Raw genomic sequence first — 24,936 nt, forward strand, 5'->3', positions numbered from 1 at the left:
CTATTAATCCAGTTACGCAGCAGGTTCTTTTGCCACTCAGTCCAGCTGAGGGAGCGCGTTCCGGCGGGAAAGTGACGTCTATGCATACAAAAGAGGGCGCCGGAACTCAGAGTCAAACAGGAAGTGTGACGTTCATGACGTGCGCTGCGTCAGTGACGTGCTTGAAGCATGTTTTGTAGTGCAGAAGCCGAGATGTTCTAGGTTAAAAACAATCCTGTTGTATTTTAAGTCATGAGATTTATTTTTAATTTGTCGGTTAAGTCATCAACTATTTGTTTTATAAGCCTTGTTTCGCGTTTTATTTACTTAAAAACTTCATCGTCCCACGTCTTCACTCTTGTTTAAATGAATTACAACCCGTAGGAAATACTTAAAGGTTTGTCGTTTATATTTTACCAGTTTCATACAGTTTAACTGCTGTTTTAAAGTTCAGTTTTTCATGTGTAGTAATGTGTTCACCACTAAAATTATTCTGAAATTCTCCGATTCTCTCAAATATATTTTCTGACTAACCCGAATTTATTTCAGGTATTAATTTATTTAAATGAGCCATTAACGAGTAACAAAATGTGCTTGTAATAACTAGGATCAGGTGCATACAATTCAATCCAAACAACTTCCATTTCTGTCATGTAGTATGTTGTTACATCTATACAGTTACCATCACATTTCTAAAATTAATATGCTTGTATAAGTCATTTTATACATTTATATTCTGTAACATGTTACTTTTGAATGAAACTTACTTTATTGTGTTAAGAAATATTCAAAATAACTATATTTCACAAGGACCATCACCACCTACTTTCCCCCAACCTAAACAACATTACACGTTTACATTCATTAAATGGAAATATTCATGCTTTAAACTGTTATGCCAAGTGCTGAAAGGGTTAAATCAGAGATATCAATCTTTTAGATGCCACAGACCCGAAAAATATGATCATCATCCTCAATTTTGAAATGCAGATATATATTTTCATGTTTAAATGCAAAATTTATACTGTAAAAAATGCAAAATTTAGTTTTAACTGTTATATTATGTTTTTTCTTCTCACTATAATACTGTACTAGATGTAGATGAATTTATTTCTTTGAATCAACTTTTTTAATCAAATTATTTAATCATATTTCATTTACCTAATTAGTTAGTTTTTTTCTTATTTTTTTTTCTTATTCATTTATTTTTACCTTTTAAACACTGTTTTTTTAAAGATAAACTTTTCTACGAACCCCTAGCACTTCCTTGCGGCCCCCTGTATGTAATTTAATATAATAGAAACGAAATATTTTCCAGTAAATATTTATGCAGATTTTTCTTTATACATGAATATATGTTACCCATGACCATAAAACCAGTTATAAGTCGCATGGTTATATTTGTAGCAATAGCCAACAATACATTGTATGGGTCAAAATTATAAAAAAAAAAATGTATGCCAAAAATCATTAGGATATTAAGTATGAAGATATTTTGTGAATTTCCTACCGTAAATATATCATAAATTTATTTTTGTGAATGGATATGCATTGCTAAGGACTTCATTTGGACAACTTTAAAGGCGATTTTCTCAATATTTAGATTTTTTTGCATCCTTAGATTCCAGATTTTCAAATAGCTGTTTCTCGGCCAAATATTGTCCTATGTTAACAAACCCTACATCAATGGAAAGCTATGATGTATCTCAATTTCAAAAAAATGACCTTTATGACTGGTTTTGTGGTCCAGGGTCACATATATATCTGCCTTTTAAATTAGCAGATGATTATATTTTGGTGGTGGTCTCATCTAAAAGATTGAAAAGTGTTTTGACGAGTTCAGCTCTGATATTACTCTGAAATGCTCTGCAGTGTCAACATGCCCGTCCAGTGCAGTAACTGCATTCAGAAACGGGCCGTGCTCAAGCGGCCCAAGACTGGACACTCCCTCTGTAAGGACTGCTTCTTCTGGGCTTTCGAGGAGGAGATCCATCAAACCATCGTGTCTGCTGGACTCTTTAATCGCGGGGAGACCGTGGCCATCGGTGCCTCGGGTGGGAAGGACTCCACCGTCCTGGCCCATGTGATGAAGGTCCTGAACGAGCGCTACGATTACGGGCTGAACCTTTTGCTGCTGTCCGTGGATGAGGGCATCACGGGTTACAGAGACGATTCCCTGGAGACGGTGAAGAGGAACCAGCAGCAGTATGAGCTGCCGCTGAAGATCGTGTCTTATGAAGAGCTGTACGGCTGGACGATGGATGCCATCGTGAAGCAGGTGGGCTTGAAGAATAACTGCACGTTCTGTGGTGTGTTTCGCAGACAGGCGCTGGACAGAGGAGCCATGATGCTGAAAGTTGACAAGATATGCACAGGCGAGTAATGTCTTCTGACTGACTTTTCCAACTAAATAATGTGTTTCAGTGTTAATAAATTGAATTGTGGCATCTCAGGCTTAATTAATATATTTAAGTGTGTCCACTTTAGATAATAATCACAATATATTTCCATTTTTAATCATTTACTATTCAACGTTGTGGTAATTCTAAGATCATCCTCTACAGGCGAACAATACTAAACAAGATAAAGTTAAAATAAAAGAGAGTAGACTCTAATTTTTCCTTAAATTTATTGGCTAAAAGAGCCAATAAAGACAGAATGCTAGCTTTTATTTTCATATATTATGTTTTTTTTTTTTTTTTTTTTTTTTAATTGAGCATATTTTTAGGACCTTTTTGCATGACAGTAAACTATGCAGTTAATGCAAAAAACAAAACAAAACATTCTTATTGTTTTTAAAAGAAATGATCACTGATGGTCATTTTTGTTGTACTGCCTTTCATTTATGCTCATTTAAATTAAAATGGTTTACATAACATTGCTTTTCAAGTGGCAATTGTTTAATTGTTATCAAAATAATGTCACAGTGCAAAAAAATGAAATATTAATGTTCCTAAAATAGGCATTTTTGTACAAATTATGTACAATACCAGTCAAAAGTTTGGACACTTTACTGTTTTTGATAGAAGTCTCTTATGCTCTTCAAGGCTGCATTTATTTGATCAAAAATACAGAAAAAACAGTAATATTGTGAAATATTATTACAATTTAAAATAATGTTTTTCTATTTTAATATAATTTAAAATATAATTTATTTCTGTGATGCAAAGCTGAATTTTTATCAGGCATTTTGAATAAATCCTGTTCTTTTTAACTTTTTATTTATCAATGAATCCTGAAAAAAAAGTATCACAGGTTAAAAATATTTAGCAGCACAACTGTTTCCAACATTGATAATAATTGAGTATCAAATCAGAATATTAGAATGATTTCTGAAGGATCATGTGACACTGAAGACTGGAGTAATGATGCTGAAAATTCAGCTTTGCATCACAGAAATAAATTTTATTTTAAAGTATATTAAAATACAAAACCATTATTTTAAATTGTAATAATATTTCATAATATTACTGTTTTTTTTGTGCATTTTTGATCAAATAAATTCAGAGCATAAGAGACTTCTTTCAAAATCATGAAAAATAGGGCTGAAATATGACCATGACAAGTTTTTCATGTGGTAACGTCTAAGTTAACTAGTAAGTTAATCTTATTTAATATGACTGAATCATCCTGAAAACATTAGATTTCACCTACACAAGTCTAACCTAAATTCATAAGCATTTATACATTTTATATTTTATGAGTCTTGTACATTTTAACTCGCATTAAAATTGTTCTTTTGAGTCTCTCAGATACTATTCTCTCAGAAATAGATAAATGGAAACAAATGCATTTTCCAAGGTTGAGAGGCAGACTGACGTTTGTTTTGTGTAATGAGCAGGTCACAATGCAGACGACGTGGCAGAGACGGTGCTGATGAATGTCCTGCGTGGGGATATCGCACGTCTTCGGCGCTGCACCGCCATCAGCACGGCCAGCGAAGGAGAGGGCGCCATTCCACGCTGCAAGCCACTTAAATACGCCTATGAGAAAGAAATCGTCCTCTACGCCTATTTTAAGAAGCTTGATTACTTTTCCACAGAGTGCATCTACTCTCCAAACGCCTACCGGGGTCACGCTCGCGCCTTCCTCAAAGACCTGGAGTCTATCAGGCCCAGCTCCATCATAGACGTCATCCACTCCGGGGAGACGCTCTCTGTAAAGGACGGGGTGAAGATGCCGGTCCAGGGAACGTGTTCGCGCTGCGGCTATATTTCCAGTCAGGCTTTGTGTAAGTCCTGTGTTCTGCTGGAGGGCCTGAATCGAGGTTTACCCAAGCTGGGCATTGGAAAACATCACCGTCTGCATGGCAAAATACTGGCTCAGGAGCCTCTGACCGAACAGGAAGAGAAGAAGCTGAAGGCTGTGGACTTTTGACACCAAATCAAGACTAGATTTTAAAAATGGGACATTTGAGTTTTTTAAGATGCTTGGGATGAATGTGAGATGTTTTCATTTGTTTTATTCAAAGCGTGTCAGTCTCCAGAGATTGTTTGAATTTCATCCACTGCTAACTGAAAGTCACATATCTTAATAAGATAAGAGCAAATTACAAACTTTGCCATTCAAAACCAGAGATACTCGTTTTAAAGACAAACATGAACTTGCACCACATTCACTTCAGGAGAAACATATCAGATGCTTATGTTTTGTTTAGATTTTTTACTTAAGATCATGACAATAAAATTATTAAAGGGGTGGTACGGTTGCTGTTTGATCATAAACAACATCTACAAAGTTACGACGCTCAAAGTTCAATGCAAAGAGAGATATTTTCTTTTACAGAATTCTCTGTTTAAGGACTACAACAAACGGCTGGTAGGGACTACAACAAGCTTTTTCCCAGTTTAGTGACATCACTAACCCTAAAATTTACATAAACCCCGCCCCCGAGAACACGCAACAAAGAAGAGAGGTAGATGACTTAAATCAACTCCACAGCAACTACATAAATTTATCCACTAATCATTCAGAAACGTCCAGTTTCATTCTAAAAGTTGTAACTTCTTCCTGAGTCTCTCCATCAGTGTCGACTCCGGTTTGAACAATGTAAGGCTGAACACCGTTACTGACAATCCTCGTTTTGGCTGCGTGAGATTCTCCAGCTTTGTTGTTGTTGAGCTGTTAAAGCTCCGCCCTCTTCTGGAAAGGGGGCGGGAGCAGCAGCTCATTTGCATTTAAAGGGACACATACAAAAACGGTGTGTTTTTGCTCACACCCAAATAGGGGCAAATTTGACAAGCTATAAAAATGATCTGTGGGGTATTTTGAACTGAAACTTCACAGACACATTCTTGGGACACCAGAGACTTACATTACATCTTGTGAAAAGTCATTTAGATTGCGTCCGAAATCTCATATTCTCTTGAGCAGGTACTTATTTTGAATAAGTAATTACTTTGTGACCGCTAAAAAAGTTTTATATAGAATGAATGTCTGTAGTATGAATGCAATGTCACTGTCACGTGACGTACCAGCATCAGAGTTGCATTGCTTCACTGTCATTCACAAATCCTGTCCCGTGGCCTCATGGGATAGTAAAGTGTCCATCATTTGCATACTTCAGAATCTCGCCGGAAGTAGCAGGTCATCCAGGGACTTTTTGCCAACTCTTTTATGAATACTGTGAATTTGGACACACTTTTGTCACATACTGATTTTCGCCTACTACATTGCCCTCCACTAATATTGGCACCCTTGGTAAATATAAGCAAATCCTTCAGATTCCCAGCTCCATGTTGGTGCTTCTTCTCTTCAGTTCACTGCACTCAATTTCTTTAGGGGAATTGGATGGCCATGGCAGAAGCTTCATTTTGTGCTCAGTGACCCATTCTTGTGTTGGTTTTGGATCATTGTTTTGATGGATGATCCATTATTGGATTTCTAGCAGAAATCAGGTTTTAATTATTAATCTGTTAGTATTTGATAGAATCCATGATACCATGTATCTGAACAAGATGTCCAGGACCTCCAGCAGAAAAATAGGCCCACAACATTAAAGATCCAGCAGTATATTTAACCGTGAACATGGGGTACTTTTTATCCATGTGTGCACCAAACCCATCTGGTGGGTTTGCTGCCAAAAAGCTCTTTTTTTAGTTTCATCTGACCATAGAAGCCGGTCCCGTTTGAAGTTCCCGTCCCGTCTGACATCTGAATATGCTGGAGATTGTTTCTGGATGAGAGCAGAGGATTTTTCTGAATGAAAGACCAAAAGGATAAACAATGTAGATTTTTTTCCACAGCCTCCTTTGCTCGTATTTACCAAGGGGGGCAATAATTCTGGAGTTGACTGTAGTTGCAATAGTTAGTAGAATGTCTACAATGGACTATTGAAAATCTGAAATAAAGTGCAACCAAAAATGTCTTTTAATCGGCTGGTATTTGGGTGATTTTTAGTGAATGTATGAAGTCAGTTCTCAAGTTCACTGAGGTGTCTAGCAGAGGAACTAGAGGTATAGGGAATTACATTCAATATCAACATGTTTCGATAACCACTAACATTACACAATACTGACTATCTTCATTTGCTCTAAAGTTTCAAGAGAAAAAATAAGAATTTATATTTTGCTTATATTTTGCTATTTTAGGATAATTTTTCATGGCTGATAAGCTCATTGCCTTTCATAATATTAGTATTGTAATGCAAAACATTCTTATGTTTTGAGAAAAAAAGTCACAGGCATATGTATTGTACTGCCATTGGTTTAATGAACATATTTGTTATGAACATAATGTCACAATCCAAAATATTATTTCGCTTTTTTTTTTTTACACACATTGGCAATACAAATTACAAAAAGCTATGGCTAATTAATAAATGCAATATAATTGCAATTAAAAGTTCTGTTTTCCATTGATCCCGGTGTTGCGCTCTTCGACCGCCAGGGGTCGCTGCAGTGAAGTGCGTTTCTCTGTTCTGTGATGTTTCGGGGGTCCAGTCCGGTCCAGCCACACAGACCTGCGTCTAGAACAGCAGGAAAAAACTTCAGCAGAGACTTGTCTTCAGATCACGAGCTCTTCACATCGTCTCCAGAGTCGGATTAGGAGCAGAGCACTTCTGGAAGCGCGCGAACATGGATGATCTAGGTAAAACACGCATATTCCCACATGTTGTTTCCAGACAGACACAAACATAGCGGAAAAATAAGAGGGAGAGGGAGAGAGAGGCTAACTACAGTAGCCAATGAGCTAACGCACAAGATCAGAGATACAAAGTAATACTTTCGCCGAACGCGATGTCATAATGATACATTGTAACTCTTCGCGTTCCATTCTGCTGAACGCGTAATTAGTTTCTGTTACAGTTACAATATTAGACTATCATGTGTCACAAAAAAAAACACGGGTGTGTTGGGCTGTACGCTGTTTTCCCACTGAGGGAAACATCTTCAGTCATTAAATAGTTATTCATCTCTTTTTAAATGATGCTGCTTGTGTGAAATCTTGCTGTTTGCACATTCAATTTGTATTTCTTTCCTTAATACATACAGTCAGAGCCAAAAAGCGTTGTTGCCACGAGTCTAGACAAAGTTTATCATTAATCGCAGGTTGTAGCTCCAGTGATGAGGAGAAAATACAAATAGGATCACAGATATGAGCTAAGACTTGAAAAGTAAGCATTAAAAAATTCAAGCGAAAATACAATATACAGTATGCTTATAAGAGTATAAAAGTGTATCAACAATCAAAATAGCACATTTGACAGATATGCAGTGTGTAGTTTAATATGAGTGTGCACAGATGGACCTGGAGACCTTAGCAGTAAAAAATAAGTGAATTTAAGCCGAGAGTCTGAGAGTCACAGCGGGTTATTCATCAGCAGGCCCACATGGAACATCTGTGTGAAATATTGCGGAATTAGAATGACTGTCATTTTCAGTTCCACACATCCCTTTGCTTACTATTCGGTATTTTTGTCTAACTCGATAATGCATTCCAATTAGAGCTCCATTTGATTAATTTGAACAAGAAGCATAAAAAATAAACTTATACAGCCATATTATCTTTAAAAGCACAGACTTTTTTATGTCAATCCATCTCACATATATTTAGCATCAAATTATTATTCAAAGTAATAAAAAACTGATTAAAGAAAGATTAAAAGATAAGAAGATTACAAAACCGCCCAGTAGTGGGCGATATGCGTTAAGAATGTAAATCGCCATTAAACAAAAGAAGAAAATAGAAGAAGTACAGTGCTTCTTCTTAACGTCCATTTCCATGATGACTCCTAGATTGAGAATGTATTTGTTTGGTCACGAAAAACTCTGAGTTTCATACTCCGGGTTGACTGAACTTACTCCAAACCGCGGTTTCGGAACCTGCATAACTCGAGTAAGCAAAGCTTGGTTTAAAGGATTAGTTGACTTCAATTCAAATTTCCTGATAGTTTACTCACCCCCATGTCATCCAAGATGTTAATGTCTTTCTTTATTCAGTCAAAAAGAAATGAAGGTTTTTAAGGAAAATATTCCAGGATTTTTCTCCATATAGTGGACTTCACTGGGGTTCAACGGGTTGAAGGTCCAAATGTCAGTTTCAGTGCAGCTTCAAAGAGCTCTACATGATCCCAGACGAGGAATAAGAGTCTTATCTAGAGAAACAATGGCTCATTTTCTAAAATAAAAAAATTACGTTATCACATTGCAAAGTTCATGGTACTTCAAAGGTGGAAGTACCGCAGTAGGGTGAAAAACTCATTTTCTCCTCTAACTTCAAAATCGTCCGATAACGTTGTTTTACCTTTTTTTGTACAGGGCCAGGGCGTTTGACTAAGTCTTTGCACGTTCGCTTTGTAAACACTGGATCGGTACTTCCGCCTACGTCACGCGTGACCTTTCCAACGTGATTACGTCATGCGTGGCGCATCACAGAGCAGTGCAAGATGAGCATTTGTGGTTAAAAAGTATATAAATGTTTTTTTTTTTTTTAGAAAATGACTGATGGTTTCTCTAGATAAGACTCTTATTCCTCGTCTGGGATCATGTAGAGCTCTTTGAAGCTGCACTGAAACTGACATTTGGACCTTCAACCCGTTGAACCCCAGTGAAGTCCACTATATGGAGAAAAATTCTGGAGTGTTTTCCTCAAAAACCTTAATTTCTTTTCGACTGAAGAAAGACATAAACCTCTTGGACGACATGGGGGTGAGTAAATTATCAGGAAATTTTCATTCTGAATTAAACTAATCCTTTAATCAGCTAAGAGTTCAAAGTTAAATGTGACGGTAAGTTAACCTTGCTTTCTGGAATACCCCGAGATCAGATAATAACTCGCTGAACTCCATGTGGATGGGCGTGTCCTCTTAGGGTATTAAGTGACCCCGCCCACAGCTGCCTGCCCCTCCCACTACAGCCCTAAAGCAACCTAGTTTTGCTTCAGGACTCAGATTTTGCAAATTAATTGATGACTCAACAAAGTACCAAAATAGTGTATTGTACAAAATGTTATTAAAGTCAAACACAATTTATCACAACGACCATGAGCTTCATAGTCACAATATGTAAAATTATTATTATGCCATTGGCTGAATAGGAAAACTAACCATTATGCATTATTATATTAGTGTGTTATCCACATTACCACTTGACTAGAACTGATTGGACGCACAAGCTATGACATTAAAACCAAAAGACATGAGTTGAAAGCTTATTTCTTGTCCTATCCAAATATACACTGCCTTTTATCACATGGCTCTCGTTCTGATTGGTCAGTTGCAGTTTTCAGCGGTCAGATATTTTTAAATAATGACCATCGTCCAGGGCAACACTATATAACAGACCACTCTCATCTGGTCTTTCTGTGTCTGCTGTTTCTACAAATAAGATAAAGCAATAATTTAATCTCATATCAGTATTTGCTCAAACTGTACAGCAACGGCAAGGTCATGGGTTCAATTCCAATTAAATGCAACTGTTGAGCCTTGAATGCAACACAAGTCGATTTGGATAAACGCATCTGCCAAATGCATAAATGGTATTTAATAAGTTATAAGTGGGGTAATGTAAAGTTAGACGGTCATTATTACTTAACAGCTTTGCAATAATGACTGGTTGACTGTACATTATCATAACAGTACTTTAGCAAACCACACTGATTTGACATCTAAAGATAGAAGATATTTGATGGTGGTAATTCAGTGCATGTTGTTGTTTTTTGGGGCTGGAGAAAGAGGCGATTGTGTTCGGAGCACTGTTACGTGTCTCATTCAGTCCTAGTGTAGCCCAAGTGACAGACGAGTGCGTGCCGTCAGAGAGTTTGGATATGATGATGGTGTGAGTACGGGGAAATCCAGTGCCTGTGTTTGGAGTGGGGGAGGGAACTGAACTGACTCACTCGAGGGTCAAAGGGCGAATGAGAGGAGTTTTTCCAACCAGCTGCTCACAGTGGAATGCTTTATTAGCTTTGTTAGAGGCGATCAGTGTTTTGGATTTAGAGTTAGCCTGTTGATGAGGCCAAATGGCTTCAAATGTGTTTGGACACTTATGCAGCGCCCATGAAATTTTACAAAATTCCACGTTTTTCTGTTTGAATTGTTTTGAGTTCTGTTTGTTAATGGTTTCAAAATTCTAATAACCAAAAGGGATGTCTAATCAATTGAATTCATAAAACTTTAACTATTTGAAAGTTTATTAAAATTTGAACATTAATAGGGCCCTATGAAATGTCTTTTATTTTTTCAAAAATTCCATGCTATCTATGTTGTGTTTCTGGATCATGTGTTTTATGATTTAAAGGGGACCTTTATCACAAGATGTAATATAAGTCTCTGGTGTCTCCAGAATGTGTCTGTGAAGTTTCAGCTCAAAATACTCCACAGATCATTTATTATAGCTTGTCAAATTTGCCCCTATTTGGGTGTGAGCAAAAACACACCGTTTTTATGTGTCCCTTTAAATGCAAATGAGCTGCTGGTCCCGCCCCTTTCCATAAGAGGGCGGAGCTTTAACAGCTCGTGCTTCAGTTGCTCAACAACAACAAAGCTGGAGAATCTCATGCAGCCAATGTTAATCTTTTATGCAAAACCCATATGAACACCCATTATACATAGCATATCTGTTGGCCAAACAGACCCATACACACCAGACTATGTATGATTGCTATCAAATGCTGCGAATGGTCTAATATCTTTTCCAAAATATCACTTGAACAGAAACGCAATCGATCTTGCCAGGGTCAACTTGCAGGCTATCCAAGCTAACGAGACTCTAAACAGTGTTCAGTGCTCGTCTGTGCAGCCAACGACAGAACGGTTAGCATGCTTTGCTCAAACTTTTGCCATTGCGTTAGAACTGGTACACAGTTGTTGCTTGCGAAAACAAAATGGTGGCACTGTGGGTGGAAATGGGCAGATTAATGGGCGGTAATATTATAATAAGATCCCCTTCCTACTTCACAAGGGGAGCGAAATCTGAGCAGCTCGTTTTTTCACATGCTTGCAGAGAAAGGCTTGCCAAAACAAAGTTATTGGGTTGTCCTTTTTCACATTTTCTGGGTTGGTAGATGCACTGGGAACCCGATTGTAGCACTTAAAGGTGCCCTAGATTCAAAAATTGAATTTACCTTGGCATAGTTGAATAGCAAGAGTTCAGTACATGGAAATGACATACAGTGAGTCTCAAACTCCATTGTTTCCTCCTTCTTATATAAATCTCATTTGTTTAAATGACCTCCGAAGAACAGGCGAATCTCAACATAACACCGACTGTTACGTAACAGTCGGGATCATTAATATGTACGACCCCAATATTTGCATATTCCATCTCATGTTCAAGGCATTAGACAAGGGCAGCCAGTATTAACGTCTGGATCTGTGCACAGCTGAATCATCAGACTAGGTAAGCATGCAAGAACAATAGAGAAAAATGGCAGATGGAGCAATAATAACTGACATGATCCATGATTACATGATATTTTTAGTGATATTTGTAAATTGTCTTTCTAAATGTTTCGTTAGCATGTTGCTAATGTACTGTTAAATGTGGTTAAAGTTACCATTGTTGCTTACTGTATTCACAGAGACAAGACTGTCATTATTTTTATTTTTTAAACGCTTGCAGTCTGTATAATTCATAAACACAACTTCATTCTTTATAAATCTCTCCAACAGTGTGTAATGTTAGCTTTAGCCACGGAGCACTATCAAACTCATTCAGAATCAAATGTAAACATCCAAATAAATACCATACTTACGAGATTAGACATGTTGCATGACGAACACTTTGTAAAGATCCATTTTGAGGGTTATATTATCTGTGTGAACTTTGTTTATGGTGTTTAAGGCAAGCGTGGGCTCTTGGGGCATGGAGCACAAGATTTAAAGGGGCCGCAGCCTAAATCGGCGCATTTATAATGATAGGCAGTTAAAAAAAATAGTAAAAAAACAAAATTTGGGGGTGTTTTGAGCTGAAACTTCAGACACATTCAGTGGACACCTTACACTTACATTACATCTTTTGAAAACATGTTCTTCTGCACCTTTAAACACAGAAAATGTCAGATTTTCATGATATGTTCCTTTTAAGAGTCTATGACTGGATCATTATTGCAGTGATTATTATGTTTCTAGCATGTTATATGTTTGGCAATAGTTGTTCTAACCCTAACTGATGGCGTGTGAAGCTTAAACAACCATTTAGGAAGACACATCATGGCCATATTCCAGGATGACAATGTTTCATCAGGCTCAAACTTTGAAAGAATGGTTGGAAGGGAGCTTGAAGAATCATTTTCACACATGAATTGACACCTCTGAGTCCAGACCTTAAATTCAGTGCAAGTCTTTGGGATGTACTGGAGGAGACTTCACAGAGTGCTCACCTCTTGTATTGTCAATACAAGATCTTGACCAAAAATTGATGCACCTCTTGATGGAAACAACATCACAACATTTATTTCCATCAAGAGATGCTAATTCATGTGTGAAAATAATTCTTCATTCTCCCTCCCAAGCATTCTTTCACAGTTTGGGCCTGATGAATCTTGACATTGTCATCAACTTTTTTTGGCCAGGCAGTGTATTTCTTTCATAATTTTTTCAAGTCAAACTGAACTTTTATTTCGATGGTTGTTCGTGAAGACCTTTGAGTCCCCGTGTGTATATGATATGATGATAATTTTTCCAAATGAAATGGTGAAATGCTGGTGAAGCTCTGGAGATGAAGTTCATGAGCGTCACGTGTGCTTCAGTATGTGAGGTAGACCAAACTGAGACATGCAGAACAAGCAGACTTCATATTTCAATATCAGTCTTTATATTCACAGAAATGAGTCCATATCACAGTTCGATTAATTGTACAGCCCTACTTTTGATTGATTCATCCAAATTTTGCCGCATTCCTTGTTATACTGTAAATTATTTTTTTTATGACACAGTTCCATTTTTGTGTTCTGCATTGCACAAATCATAGGGCCTTACTCGTATGTTTGTTTATAAGTGCATTAAAAAACTAAAAGCCATAGCAAGTGATTACCAATAGTCCCGACTCCAACACAATGCCCTGAGCACGAGTGTAATTCACCTAAACTTCAGTATTCACATACACCCACACAACAGGTTGTTGTGGTCACAACACACAGGTGCACAATGAGGGTGTTGTTCAAGTGAATGCTGTTTCTCATCTTGGTTGTCAAGGTAGTAATTTGTGGAGAATCACAGAACAATGATGATTTGTCTGTAAATGTATATAAAGAATTTGGCTTTGGTCCACACAACCACAGCCTGAGGAAACACTAAACGCTTGATCAGGCCCTTTTTTTTTTTTTTTTTTTTTTTTAACATTTCGAGTAGACAAGGTAACACTCACCAATGAGTCTTTACAGTCACTTTTGATCAATTTTATGCATTTTCTAAAGTATTAATATCTTACTGACCCCCAAAATTTAGAATTGTAGTGCATGTCATTTTTAGTTTAAATACAGAAGCATTGTAGCCTGACGTGGTCATACTCAATTCTAGTCAGAATATGAGTCTGATACTGCTCCAATGGGCTTTGATTATGGGGGCGTATTTCAACCGATCCAGGAAAGACCTCAATTGGATAGACCTACAACCAATCAGAGCTACAGAGTAAGTGACGTATGTTGAGCGACGCATAGTTGTCAACAGAACTCTTCTTAGCGACCATCGGGGCCAGCTGATAAATCAAACTTTTGCCGAATCCCGTAGGAAGGACGGCAAAGACATCTTTCCCATCGACAAATGCCTTGATCGCGGTCCTCTGTTCCTCTTTTAAAATTAATGCGCTGTCGATATCTTCTATAACGGACGCGATGGCGGAATCTACACATCTCAGTTCTTCAACAGCCATCATTGTTGTAAACTAATTGACCTTTCGCAAAGACTCGCCCCCCTTAGTTACTGTTGCTTTGTCCGACAAGTCGTGGCGCTGTCACGCCACACAGAGTGGAAAATACATCGCGGAGCAAAGAGGAACCTGACAACACATCGACAGACGAGACAGAGCAGGTTACTTATGATATTAAACAAAGTCCCAGCTTTCAAACTGTGTAGTTATTAAAAAATTCAAACAGTAAAAACCGTTTTGTGGCTCTTTAATGTGTCATGACCATGATCGTGACAGATTGCTGTAGCGCCTCAGCTCAAGAGGCTCGTGAACCGATCAACTCTTTCTACTAGTCCATTTATAGCATCAAATGAACATGAGAATGAATGTTGTTTCAAACGCGGAAAGACGTCCACCGATGTTAATCTTCTAACTCCTGACTGCTTTGTCGGACAAAATGGCGGATGCGGCGTTCTGATTGGTTAGATCGCTTGTCAATCAAACTCCACAAGCGCTCTTTAATGACGTGGGTGGTTACGTAATCGCAGATAGCCTGTCCATCATCGATTAAAGCCCGCCCTGGCAATTTGATTGGCTCGGCCTTCTGGGAGCCGAGCATAATTAAGGTGCGTTCACGCGGCCTTGTAATTCCTGTAGTTACGAGATTCTAGCTTGTAAAAAGCGTTCACGTCCTCGTAGAGATCGTAGTTACAGCTTGTAAGCTGGGAGTTTTCTGAAAGCTCCCAGATGTACCACGTGGCCACTGTACCACCTGACCGCTGTAGATTGATTTATTAGGCGTTGATAGTGGTGCCATGGAAACGCATAATTCCCAGTCCAAGGACCAAAAGGACGTGAACAGCTCCGAATATAACGTCACGTGTTGTCATTTCAAGATTCCGGTAAGTACGAGGTGACGTGAATGCAGCTTTACTCCACAATGGATCGAGTCCAGACCGAACTTCCCGTCCAAAAAATGTTGTGGGCGGGGTTCGGGCTGGCACCCAGGCTAGAAGCATTGTGATCATGCAAACACACAAAACTCATCCTCACATCAATCTGATTGAGTGATCATATGATACTTTCACTGTCCGTGTGCATAGAAAAAGTGCTTGTCACTGGAATATTTTCATTTTGTGCTGGTTAAAACACAGTGTGAGGAAAAGGGAGGATTGGAACAGCAACATGGCAGAGACTCAGACACAGACTACATCAGTTCCCCTTTCCAACACACACACACACACACACACACACTGTTCCATGGCACAACCTGCCCTCAGACCAAGGCTTCAGGGTCCCGCCTCACTTCCTCAGGAAACAGTGGAGAAAGGAAGTGGCTTTGTGTTGAGCTCTATGACCACACTTTAACCCACTGAAGACATTCAGAGCTTCTGAGAAGAGTCAGGACAGTGCTGGTGTGTGTTTTAAAGGCATAGTCCACCCCAAAATGAACTTTCTGTCAACATTTATTCACCCTCATGTCATGTCATGGATTTCTTTCTTCTGTGGAACACAAAAAGGAGATATTTTGAAGAATGTTGGGGTCCAAACAAAGACTTTTTTTAGGACAACATTTGTTTGTTTCACAAAATTAAGAAAGTCATACAGGTTTGGAATGACATGAAGATGAATAAATGATACAATGCAATAGGGCTGCACGATTAATTCGAATAAAACTGATATAGCGATATGGCTTAGTGTGATTATTTAATCGCAAAGGCTGCAAATTAATTTAATAAATGTATGTGCTGCTTGTTTCAGAGTGAAGCATGGCACTGTGTTTATTTACCCATTTTTTTCGTTGTCTTAAAGCATCTTAGTTTGGGTTCATTGTGGAGCAGCATTTATTGCAATCTTCATCTGCTGATTCTTGTGCATAACCAATTGAAATCCAGTCAGATTTAGCAAATGAACGGCCAAAAATGACATGAAATGTGACTTTTACAAATCCGTTTCGAACTTAAGAAAACAGATATGTTTCTAATTCTGAGTATATGACTTTTTGTGTAGGCTAGTCCACTGGTAGAGTACATAGAAATCTACTTCACTCTTTCCCCACCATTGACTGAATTTTCTGGTTATCCATGTTTTCACTGTTATAATACGGTAGGGGGCGCTATTACGCATCTTCTGAAATAGTACAGAATCTCCAGATCAAAACACAGGTGAAGATGAAGCAGAAACAAGTGATAGAAGATTGCTTACGCAAATGTTAAAATTTCGCAATTATCAAACATTAAACAGCATGTAAGTTCAAAAATGCCTAACGTTACTGAATGAAATGTCCACCCAGGAAGGGTTAATGACTGTGAAGCTTTGATGGACTCGATCTATTCATCTGTGTTTGGATCATCATTTTGAATCCCATCCAGACATAATCTTTGACAAAAACATGATTTTCTCAGCTTTTTGTTTAAAATTTTGCTTTTTTATGAAACCCATATTCAAGTGTTGATAAAAAAGGATGCATGAAGCTACAATAAAATGTTTTTAAAATGGAAATAAAGTACAGTTAAAGGTATATTTTGAATATAAAATATAATACCTAAATAGTAACATAGTAGTATACTTAAAGTACAAAATAATATATAAATAGTAAACTATAAGTATGATGTTGTTTCCTTAAAGAAAACATAAAAGTATACTTGTAGTATAAAACTTTATAAGTATATACTTCAAAGTGTACTACTTTCATAAACGAAAAAAAAAAATCAGTATACCTATAAGTTTACTTGTAGTACAGTTGCAGTACAAACTTATTTGTAAGCTAGTAGTGTACTCAAAGTTTACTACTGTTACACTTAAAGTATACTTTAAAAGTATACTACTTTTATACACTAAAAAGTGGGCCGATTTAGTCCCAAGTAATATTGAAACACTTTCAATAGTACATAAGTATACTTAAAATATACTTGAACATTGACTTGAATAAAATATACTTAAAGTATACTTATTTATTTGTAAGGGCAGTTGCGATACATAGTGTGGACGTCAATAGTTATTCACAAGTAATCGGATTACAGTGGGAAAGTCGCTTTAACATGCATTTGAAATTGTAATGTGCCAAACGTCTTCCCAAACTTGAAATGAGAAGCGCATATCAACAAAAGAGAAGCTTTAAGGGATTCCTGTCGTTTTCTGTCTAAATAAAAGTTTGACGGCTTAACGTTTGAAAATGAAAAAATTAAGATAAATTAAAATGATTATTTTATTATTTAATTTAGTAATTGTTATATTTGAATATATTTTAATTTATTATTATAATTAATAAAAAAGATTATTTTTCTTTAGTCATATTCATATATAATCACAAAATGTTTTTCTAATTGTCCAGCTCTAAAAATAAGCACAGTAGACCTGGATTTTTTTTAAATCACATTTGTTTTTTTCTTTTTAGAAAAAATGCAATTACATTTTTTCCCCAAATCATGCAGACCCACATTACAACTCATAAAAGCACCCCGTTTGATTTGTGCTCCAGGTTTTATGAAGTCATTCGGTGCCTTGTGTGAGAAACAGGCTTGAGGTCAGCGATGCCAAACATACAGCATCATATAATTTGGTTGTTTGAAAACTATTTTCAGTTTTTTCTCTCTTGCATTGATTATTTTCAGTCCTCATCATCAAAAGCATTTTTAGGGAATTATAATCTCACACAAATCACACACACACATCTGAAACAAGGGCTTATTATGTGCACCAATAAACAAGGCATGCAGAATCCTTGACAATTAACTTAATAAAGTTACCGGCTTTTATCAGTGGAGAGTCTTTTGACTCATAATTCTGTCATTTCCAGAGTATTGGCCTATCTGTTCTCAATTATGATGATGGAGCGGCGGGCGGGCGCTGAAGGGGCGATCAAAGCGAGACTTTGCCATGTGTTTGCCTGCTGTTATGAGGTGATTTAGATGAAAACACTCGGACGCGTCCCTCTCTGTTGGCCTTTTCTTTCTCTATTTCCTTCGACCTCCTTTTGGATGCCCCGCTCCCCCTCTCCTCCTTGGCAGGGCGTCTGGCTCGAGACACAGCGGTGATTGTTTTCCTGATGGCCTTGGATGTTCCAGAACTCAAAGTTACAGCAGAATTCTTCCCACATGAGTGGATTTGGGAGATTCTCGCTGTAAGCGCTGCCTGTGTAAAATGTTCCACTGGACACATAATGGTCATCAAAGGTGTGGGTGTGAGATCCACAGATGTTATATTTGTTCATCGTGGTTGGCTGAGTCCACGCACACAGAAAGCTCACCAGGACTGAAACAAAGCTCTACAGATAGGAGAGTAAAATATATGTTGATTAACTTTTGATTATAATGCTTTCAGAAAGAATGCAGTGCTTTTGACTCAATTTTTGACGCATTTTGTCATGTTTACATCCACCCAAAATCAATGCAAATTCCAAAAAGATCCTGCCCGTGTTTGCCGAGCGAATGCATACAAATGCTCAGATTGAAAGAACACTTACTTTATTTACTATTTAGTCAAATCACTTTGAAACACACTGCAAAAATATATTTTTGTCTGGTTTTCCAAGATAAATATCTAAATATACTTAAATCAAGATATATTTACTTGAGAAGCAAAATGACTTGAGATATTAAGTCTTAAAAAAATTATAAAAATAAAGAAAAAATATTTGCCAATGGGGTGAGAAAAATAATCTTGTTTTCCCTTTGAATTAAGTTTGTTTTTCTGACCCCATATATATATGTTTTGTTATTTTAGGCATAAACTTGTTTAATTTTGATGATTTTTTTTTTTTTTTCAGAAAACAAGACTTAATATCTTAAATTAATTTCTAGTAAATGCATCTTTATTTAAGAATTTTTAGATATTTGTACTAGAACATTTTTTTTTGCAGTGCAGGATTGTTGAATGTTAAAACGACAGAAGATGGATCTTAAAAATATATTCTTAATGAGTGTTTTTGTCTTGTTTTCCAGCAGGGCTGTCAAACGATTAATCGCGATTAATCGTATACAAAATAAAAGTTTGAGTTTGCATAATATATGTGGGTGTACTGTGTGTAATTATTATGTATATATAAATACACACAAATTAATGTATATATTTAAGAGAAATATGTTATTTATATACAAAATATTTTTATTTATATATAATATAAATTATATAAAAATCTAAATAAATACATATACTTGTAAATATTTCTCAAATATATACATGAATGTGTTTGTATTTATATATACATAATAATTACATACATTACACCCACATATATTATGCAAACTTTTATTTTGTATGCGATTAATCGCGATTAATCGTTTGACAGCCCTATTTTCCAGTTAAAATGTCTCAAAACAAGATTAAAAAAAGCACTGCACAAGATATAAAGACTTATTTTTACAGATTGTATATTGGATATAAGTATACATTGTTTTACTACACTGGTGTAAACGGCCAGTAGGAAGCCATTTTTAATTAGCTAATCAGATAATAAAATCAGTTAAATATTGCGTTTTCTTTTTTTATTATCAAGCCTAAGCATGTGCTTTAATCCAAATTAATTTATGAGTAATCATACAACAGTCACAATGTCAAATAATCTCTGATTACTCTGTTACTAGTTTTTGTGGGGTGTTTATGGTCTCTGTGGGTCTTTTCCAGGTTTAACACACTGAACTCAGATAGAGAGTCAGCCAGCACTTATCGAAATAACCATCCAATCAGATTTGTCCTGCGTATGCGAGTACGAGTCGGTTGGATGTTCTCACCTCTGTGTATACGTAGGTGTCAAGAATAGACAAGGGACCCCCAATCTGCTTGGCTTGAAGTAATGTTGGGAAGAGCTTTTATTTTGGGTGCCAAGTGTCAACTTTCTACAGGGGTGGGGTCGGGTACTTGAGATTTCTCTCTAAAATATCCATCAATCCTCTCCTTTACCACGTTTCATGTTTTTTTTAACTCTCTCTCCTCCACAGACTTCCATCTCGTTTCATCTCTTGTTGCTCCCGGCTGTCTTGTAATAATAGCTGCCTTTTCTTTCTCTGTTGTTTCTTTTGTGACCTGTCCTGCAGTCATCCTGTTGGCCCCCTCGCTCACCCCCTCTTGCCTCTCTGTTATAAATATCAGAGTAAGTTTGGTTAGACGGTATAGAGTTTCCTTTGGTGAGGTCGCCAGCTTTGGCCTCTGGTCTCCAGTCATAAACAGGCAGAGTTTGGCCTCTTATGACCTGCAGGAGAACATTGACTGGTTACGCTGACCAGGACTTAAATGGGACCTATTATGCCCTTTTTAAAAAGTCTTGTTTTTGTGCTCTACTAGAACAGGTTTTCATGCTTGGATGTTCATTATTTTCCCCATATTCTCCATTGTTGCAGCTCCTCTCTTGCCAGTCTGTCAGTAACACTCTGTTCTGAAAGCACAATGTGCTCTGATTGGTCGGCTGGAGCAGTGTGTTGTGATTGGTCAAGCGCTTCGAGCGTGTTTGAGAAATGTCCCGCCCCTTACCATAACCGCAAGTTTCAATACACTACTAACTAACACAACCAGGCCCCGCCCCTTTATTCTGCGCATTAATTATTTAAATGAGGAATATTGTGATGTGTTCGCTCCCGGAAGACTACAATGGAGGCGTTTCAGAGAGTTCAGAAACACAAAAACTGATATAGAGGAGAAATGAAGGTTTTTGAGGAAAATATTCCAGGATTTTTCTCCATATAGTGGACTTCACTGGGGTTCAACGAGTTGAAGGTCCAAATGTCAGTTTCAGTGCAGCTTCAAAGAGCTCTACATGATCCCAGACGAGGAATAAGAGTCTTATCTAAAGAAACCATCGGCCATTTTCTATAAAAAATAAAAATGTGTATACTTTTTAACCATAAATGCTCGTCTTGCACTGCTTTGCGATCCGCCACGCATTACGTAATCATGTTGGAAAGGTCACTCGTGACGTAGGCAGAAGTACCAATCCAGTGTTTACAAAGCAAAAGTGCAAAGACTAAGTCAAACAGCCTTTACTAGTTAAACCTCACTGAAGTCCACTATATGGAGAAAAATCCTGGAATATTTTCCTTAAAAACCTTAATTTCTTTTCGACTGAAGAAAGAAAGACATAAACATCTTGGATGACATGGGGCTCAGTAAATTATCAGGAAATTTTAATTCTAAAGTGAACTAATCCTATAAATTAATTATACATGCATTTTATTTGACATTGCTTTCATTGCTTTATCCATAATCTAGAATTTTTCACTTAGTTTGTCAGCACTAGCTTGTCTGTAAAACATATTATATATCTTTATATCTATAATGAAAGCTTCAGATGCAAAAACCTCTAAGTCCATATGACATTTTTCTTATAAATGAGCATTTTTATCAGGCTCCTATGTTTAGGTTCAGTAATTTCACATTAAATGCAATGAAAAGGTTATTATGTATTACATAAAATGTCACTGAAATTTCAGACATACTAGAGGTTTTTGCATCTAAAGTCTTTATATATATTACATAAATATATATTACATAAATATTTTTGGTCTGCCCATTTTTAAATATCACTTGGCAATGATTTGTATCAGTACAAACTTTTTTTGACCCAATTTTTTTATCACATATACATCTTTTACTGAGTTTTATTTACTTTTCTGCTTAACAATACTTTGATTGAATTAATGCAGAAAGTTCATCAAAGAGTAAAACTACACTTAAAAGTATATATATATAAAAAAAAAAACAGATACAAATATGCAACACGTGCTCGGAAGTACAATGCAAAAATTTAAACAAACTGTAAATATCTGCCTTCTATTCATCTTTTCTTTCTTTAATTGAAACATTTCTTTTGTTAACTTGATGGCGGGTAATAAAAGAAATGTCTCAGAAAGATCATATATTGTATATACAAATCTTTTTTCTTGAATTTCATATTATATTTTTTTTATTTTGTTTGTTGAATCTGCCATGCAACCTCCCACTTAGTTTGTCAAAGAGCATTTTGTGGTTGCCTTCTCTTCAAAGGATAGGCATCTTAGAAAGCAACATGATTATGCTGCTTGCACACATATGATGCTTTCAGAAGCTGCGACAGAGTGTGTGTCGACAGTGCTTAATGGGAGGAGTTCAGTTGGAGTTGTGTTGCTGTTTACCCATTAGGGCTGGTTTTCTGCTCTTGCGGTGGGACTGTAGTGCTTTCACGGTTTCTGGTATTTTTAAATATAGGTGGGTGGGATTGTAACAGTGAAATGAACACCGGCCATTGTGAGGCCGCTCACGCTGCATTCCTCCGCCGTGTCACAGTTCAGCCCACACGCCCCCTGCCTGTCCTCCCTCTCTCTCTCTCTCCATCCTCTATAGTGTTTCTGTGGCAGCTCCCTGATGGAATGTGTGGAATTCTTTGCTCAGATTCCGAGTATGAAAGCGATAAAGTGGGTAACGACCTCATAAAGGAATAATGTGATTAGAAACGAGAAGAACAAGACTCTCTCTAGCACTTTATACTGTGTTCCCTGTTCAGAAGATATCAGTATCACACCTGGCCTCTGTTCAAGTATTGTGCGTTCGTATTACATTTCTCCTGTGGTTTTTTTATAACCTCTCTCAGCTCTCAGTTTTATATTATCATATTATGCTCAGCTATGCAGGAGAATGTAACTGGCATAATAGGAAATAAGTGTCCATTACTTAATCATTCAGTGAACCTCCAAACCTGTATGATGCTGCTTTTCATATAACATACTCTTTATTTTAAAGAAATCAATACTTTTATTGAGCAAGGATGTTAGATAAGTCATTTTTCACTTTAAATAAGTTTTCTATTTCAAATAAATGCTATTTATAAAAATTGATAAATCTGAAATGTTTCTTGAGCAGCAAATCATCATATAAGAATGATTTCTGAAGGATCATGTGACACTGAAGACTGGAGTAACGATGCTGAAAATTCAGCTTTGATCACAGAATATAAATTACTTTTTAACATATATTCACATAGAAAACAGTTATTTTAAATTGTAATAATATTTCACAATATTACTGTTTTTACTGTATTTTTGGTCAAATAAATGCAGCCTTGGTGAGCAGAAGAGACTTCTTTCAAAAATATTTTAAAATCTTACTGATCCCAAACTTTTGAATGGCGGTGTATAATATATATATATATATATGATGGTTCATTTTTTTGTCCAAAGGCCTTAATAATAATAAAAAACAAAGATATGACATCCAAAGTATGTAAGGTAGTATAACTAGATCTCTTTTATTGAATCCAAAAGGTTTTAATTATATTTTGCTACATATAAAGGTATTTTAAAGATTTTGAAGTGTCAAAAGGTCATTCGGTTTAACCATCCAAAGGCCAATACAGCCATTTCATTTGTGATTAAAATATCTTAAAATGTAATAAATGTATATATTTTTTATTCTTGCATGATTTTATAACATCATATATCAACATTGTGCAATCAACATTGGAAAATTCATGTTTTCACTTGTTCATACGCACGTCCCGAAACATCAGGTCATTCGGTACAACCGCTATAAAACATGGAAAATGTTGTAATATTTTAAAAACTTGTACTAAATATAAAATCTTTGATTGTCCTTTTGTTAGCTAGCTAGATATCAGCCTGTTAGCATTGTTTAAAAATATCGTCATTCAGTATAACCAAAAGTGTCATTGGTTAAAACCGAAATTTTGGTTAAACCGAATGACTTTTTTGGTGACAAATTTTGTCCATCTTGTAAAAAAATGACAAAAGCAGTGTTAATTGATTATAAAAATCACATATACTCATTGTTAACACATAATAAAACTATCTATCTATATATAATCACTTTCACTGTATGTATCTGTGATAAGATGTTAATTACCACACAGACAATCATTTTGTTGTAAACATGTTGACAGTAATACACTTACACATCTTTGCAACTAATTACACATCCAAATTCATATTCTGCTGCATGTCAGATTTATTTAACCCAAAATATTTCAGTAAAAAGTACTGTAGTTTGACATTTAGTAAACCTATAGGACTCTCTGGATTTCTTCAAATGTGTAATATGATCTACTAGTTCGGCTTGTTTAGGTGAGTGTGGGCCGCTGTTCTGCAGTGGATCAAGTTTAAGTTTGGCTTCACACTCCTGTTTGCATTTGTAATCACATCAACTAACCACTCGGTTATGTTCTCCATAAACAGCAGCATTAAATGAGTGGTCAGACCCTCCCTGACACATAATAAATCCCTGACTCAATACTGCCACCTGCTGGGGAGTATACAACTGCATGTCAGTGAAGCATTTAACACTTTCAGTCAGTTTGCAGTCTTGTATAGAGGCTAATCTAATGAAATCACCTACATTTAATAATTAATTTCTTATTGCATTTTAGACTGCTTTCTTTTACTTTTACAAATCTGGCAACACCCAAAACAGGATAGCCATGTGCTGCACAGGATATCCTGTCTGTACTTGCACCTCTCTGCTCTTTGTTCCAATGCACATTATTGTTGAAAGGGTGTTTCATCTTTGGGCACTTTTGGTTTTGTGGGCTTTTAGAAAATAAACAGACTTGTCAAACTCTAAGTGATCTGCTATCAATTTCCAACAAGAGGGATTTTGTTATTTTTCTAAAGAGTTATGAATATTTTTACTGTGATGTAATTTCCACACATCTCAACTCAAATAAAACTAATATTGCCATGAACTGAAG

The 24,936-nt window shown here is 36.5% G+C and overlaps 2 protein-coding genes across 5 annotated transcripts in view; both read left to right on the forward strand.

Moving 5' to 3' along the window:
* Positions 1-105: 105 nt before the first annotated feature.
* On the forward strand, positions 106-4,677 carry LOC125279768 (cytoplasmic tRNA 2-thiolation protein 1). Its single transcript, XM_048209772.1, has 3 exons — positions 106-376; positions 1,852-2,354; positions 3,821-4,677. The coding sequence occupies exons 2-3, from the start codon at positions 1,859-1,861 to the stop codon at positions 4,354-4,356; spliced, it is 1,032 nt and encodes a 343-aa protein (XP_048065729.1). The 5' UTR covers positions 106-376; positions 1,852-1,858; the 3' UTR covers positions 4,357-4,677.
* Positions 4,678-6,817: 2,140 nt separating this feature from the next.
* pxnb (paxillin b) overlaps positions 6,818-24,936 on the forward strand; it is a 45,202-nt gene continuing 27,083 nt past the window's right edge. For 2 of the 4 annotated variants that reach the window (XM_048209300.1, XM_048209301.1), the window contains exon 1: positions 6,888-7,068. In XM_048209300.1, coding sequence (XP_048065257.1) covers positions 7,056-7,068 — 13 coding nt within the window. In that variant the 5' untranslated portion in view covers positions 6,888-7,055. Of the gene's footprint in view, positions 7,069-24,936 lie in introns of all 4 variants that reach the window. The other 2 variants (XM_048209298.1, XM_048209299.1) reach the window with 2 other exon arrangements.

The sequence above is a fragment of the Megalobrama amblycephala genome, linkage group LG12 (assembly GCF_018812025.1).
Source record: "Megalobrama amblycephala isolate DHTTF-2021 linkage group LG12, ASM1881202v1, whole genome shotgun sequence".
In the NCBI taxonomy this organism is placed as follows: Eukaryota; Metazoa; Chordata; class Actinopteri; order Cypriniformes; family Xenocyprididae; genus Megalobrama; species Megalobrama amblycephala.

What these genes read in the sequence shown, in the direction of transcription:
- LOC125279768 (XM_048209772.1), top strand. Translation starts at nt 1,859, where the DNA reads ATGCCCGTCCAGTGCAGTAACTGCATTCAGAAACGGGCCGTGCTCAAG. An exon ending in AGTTGACAAGATATGCACAG is followed by an intron (nt 2,355 to 3,820) that starts GCGAGTAATGTC and finishes TGTAATGAGCAG; the next exon opens with GTCACAATGCAGACGACGTG.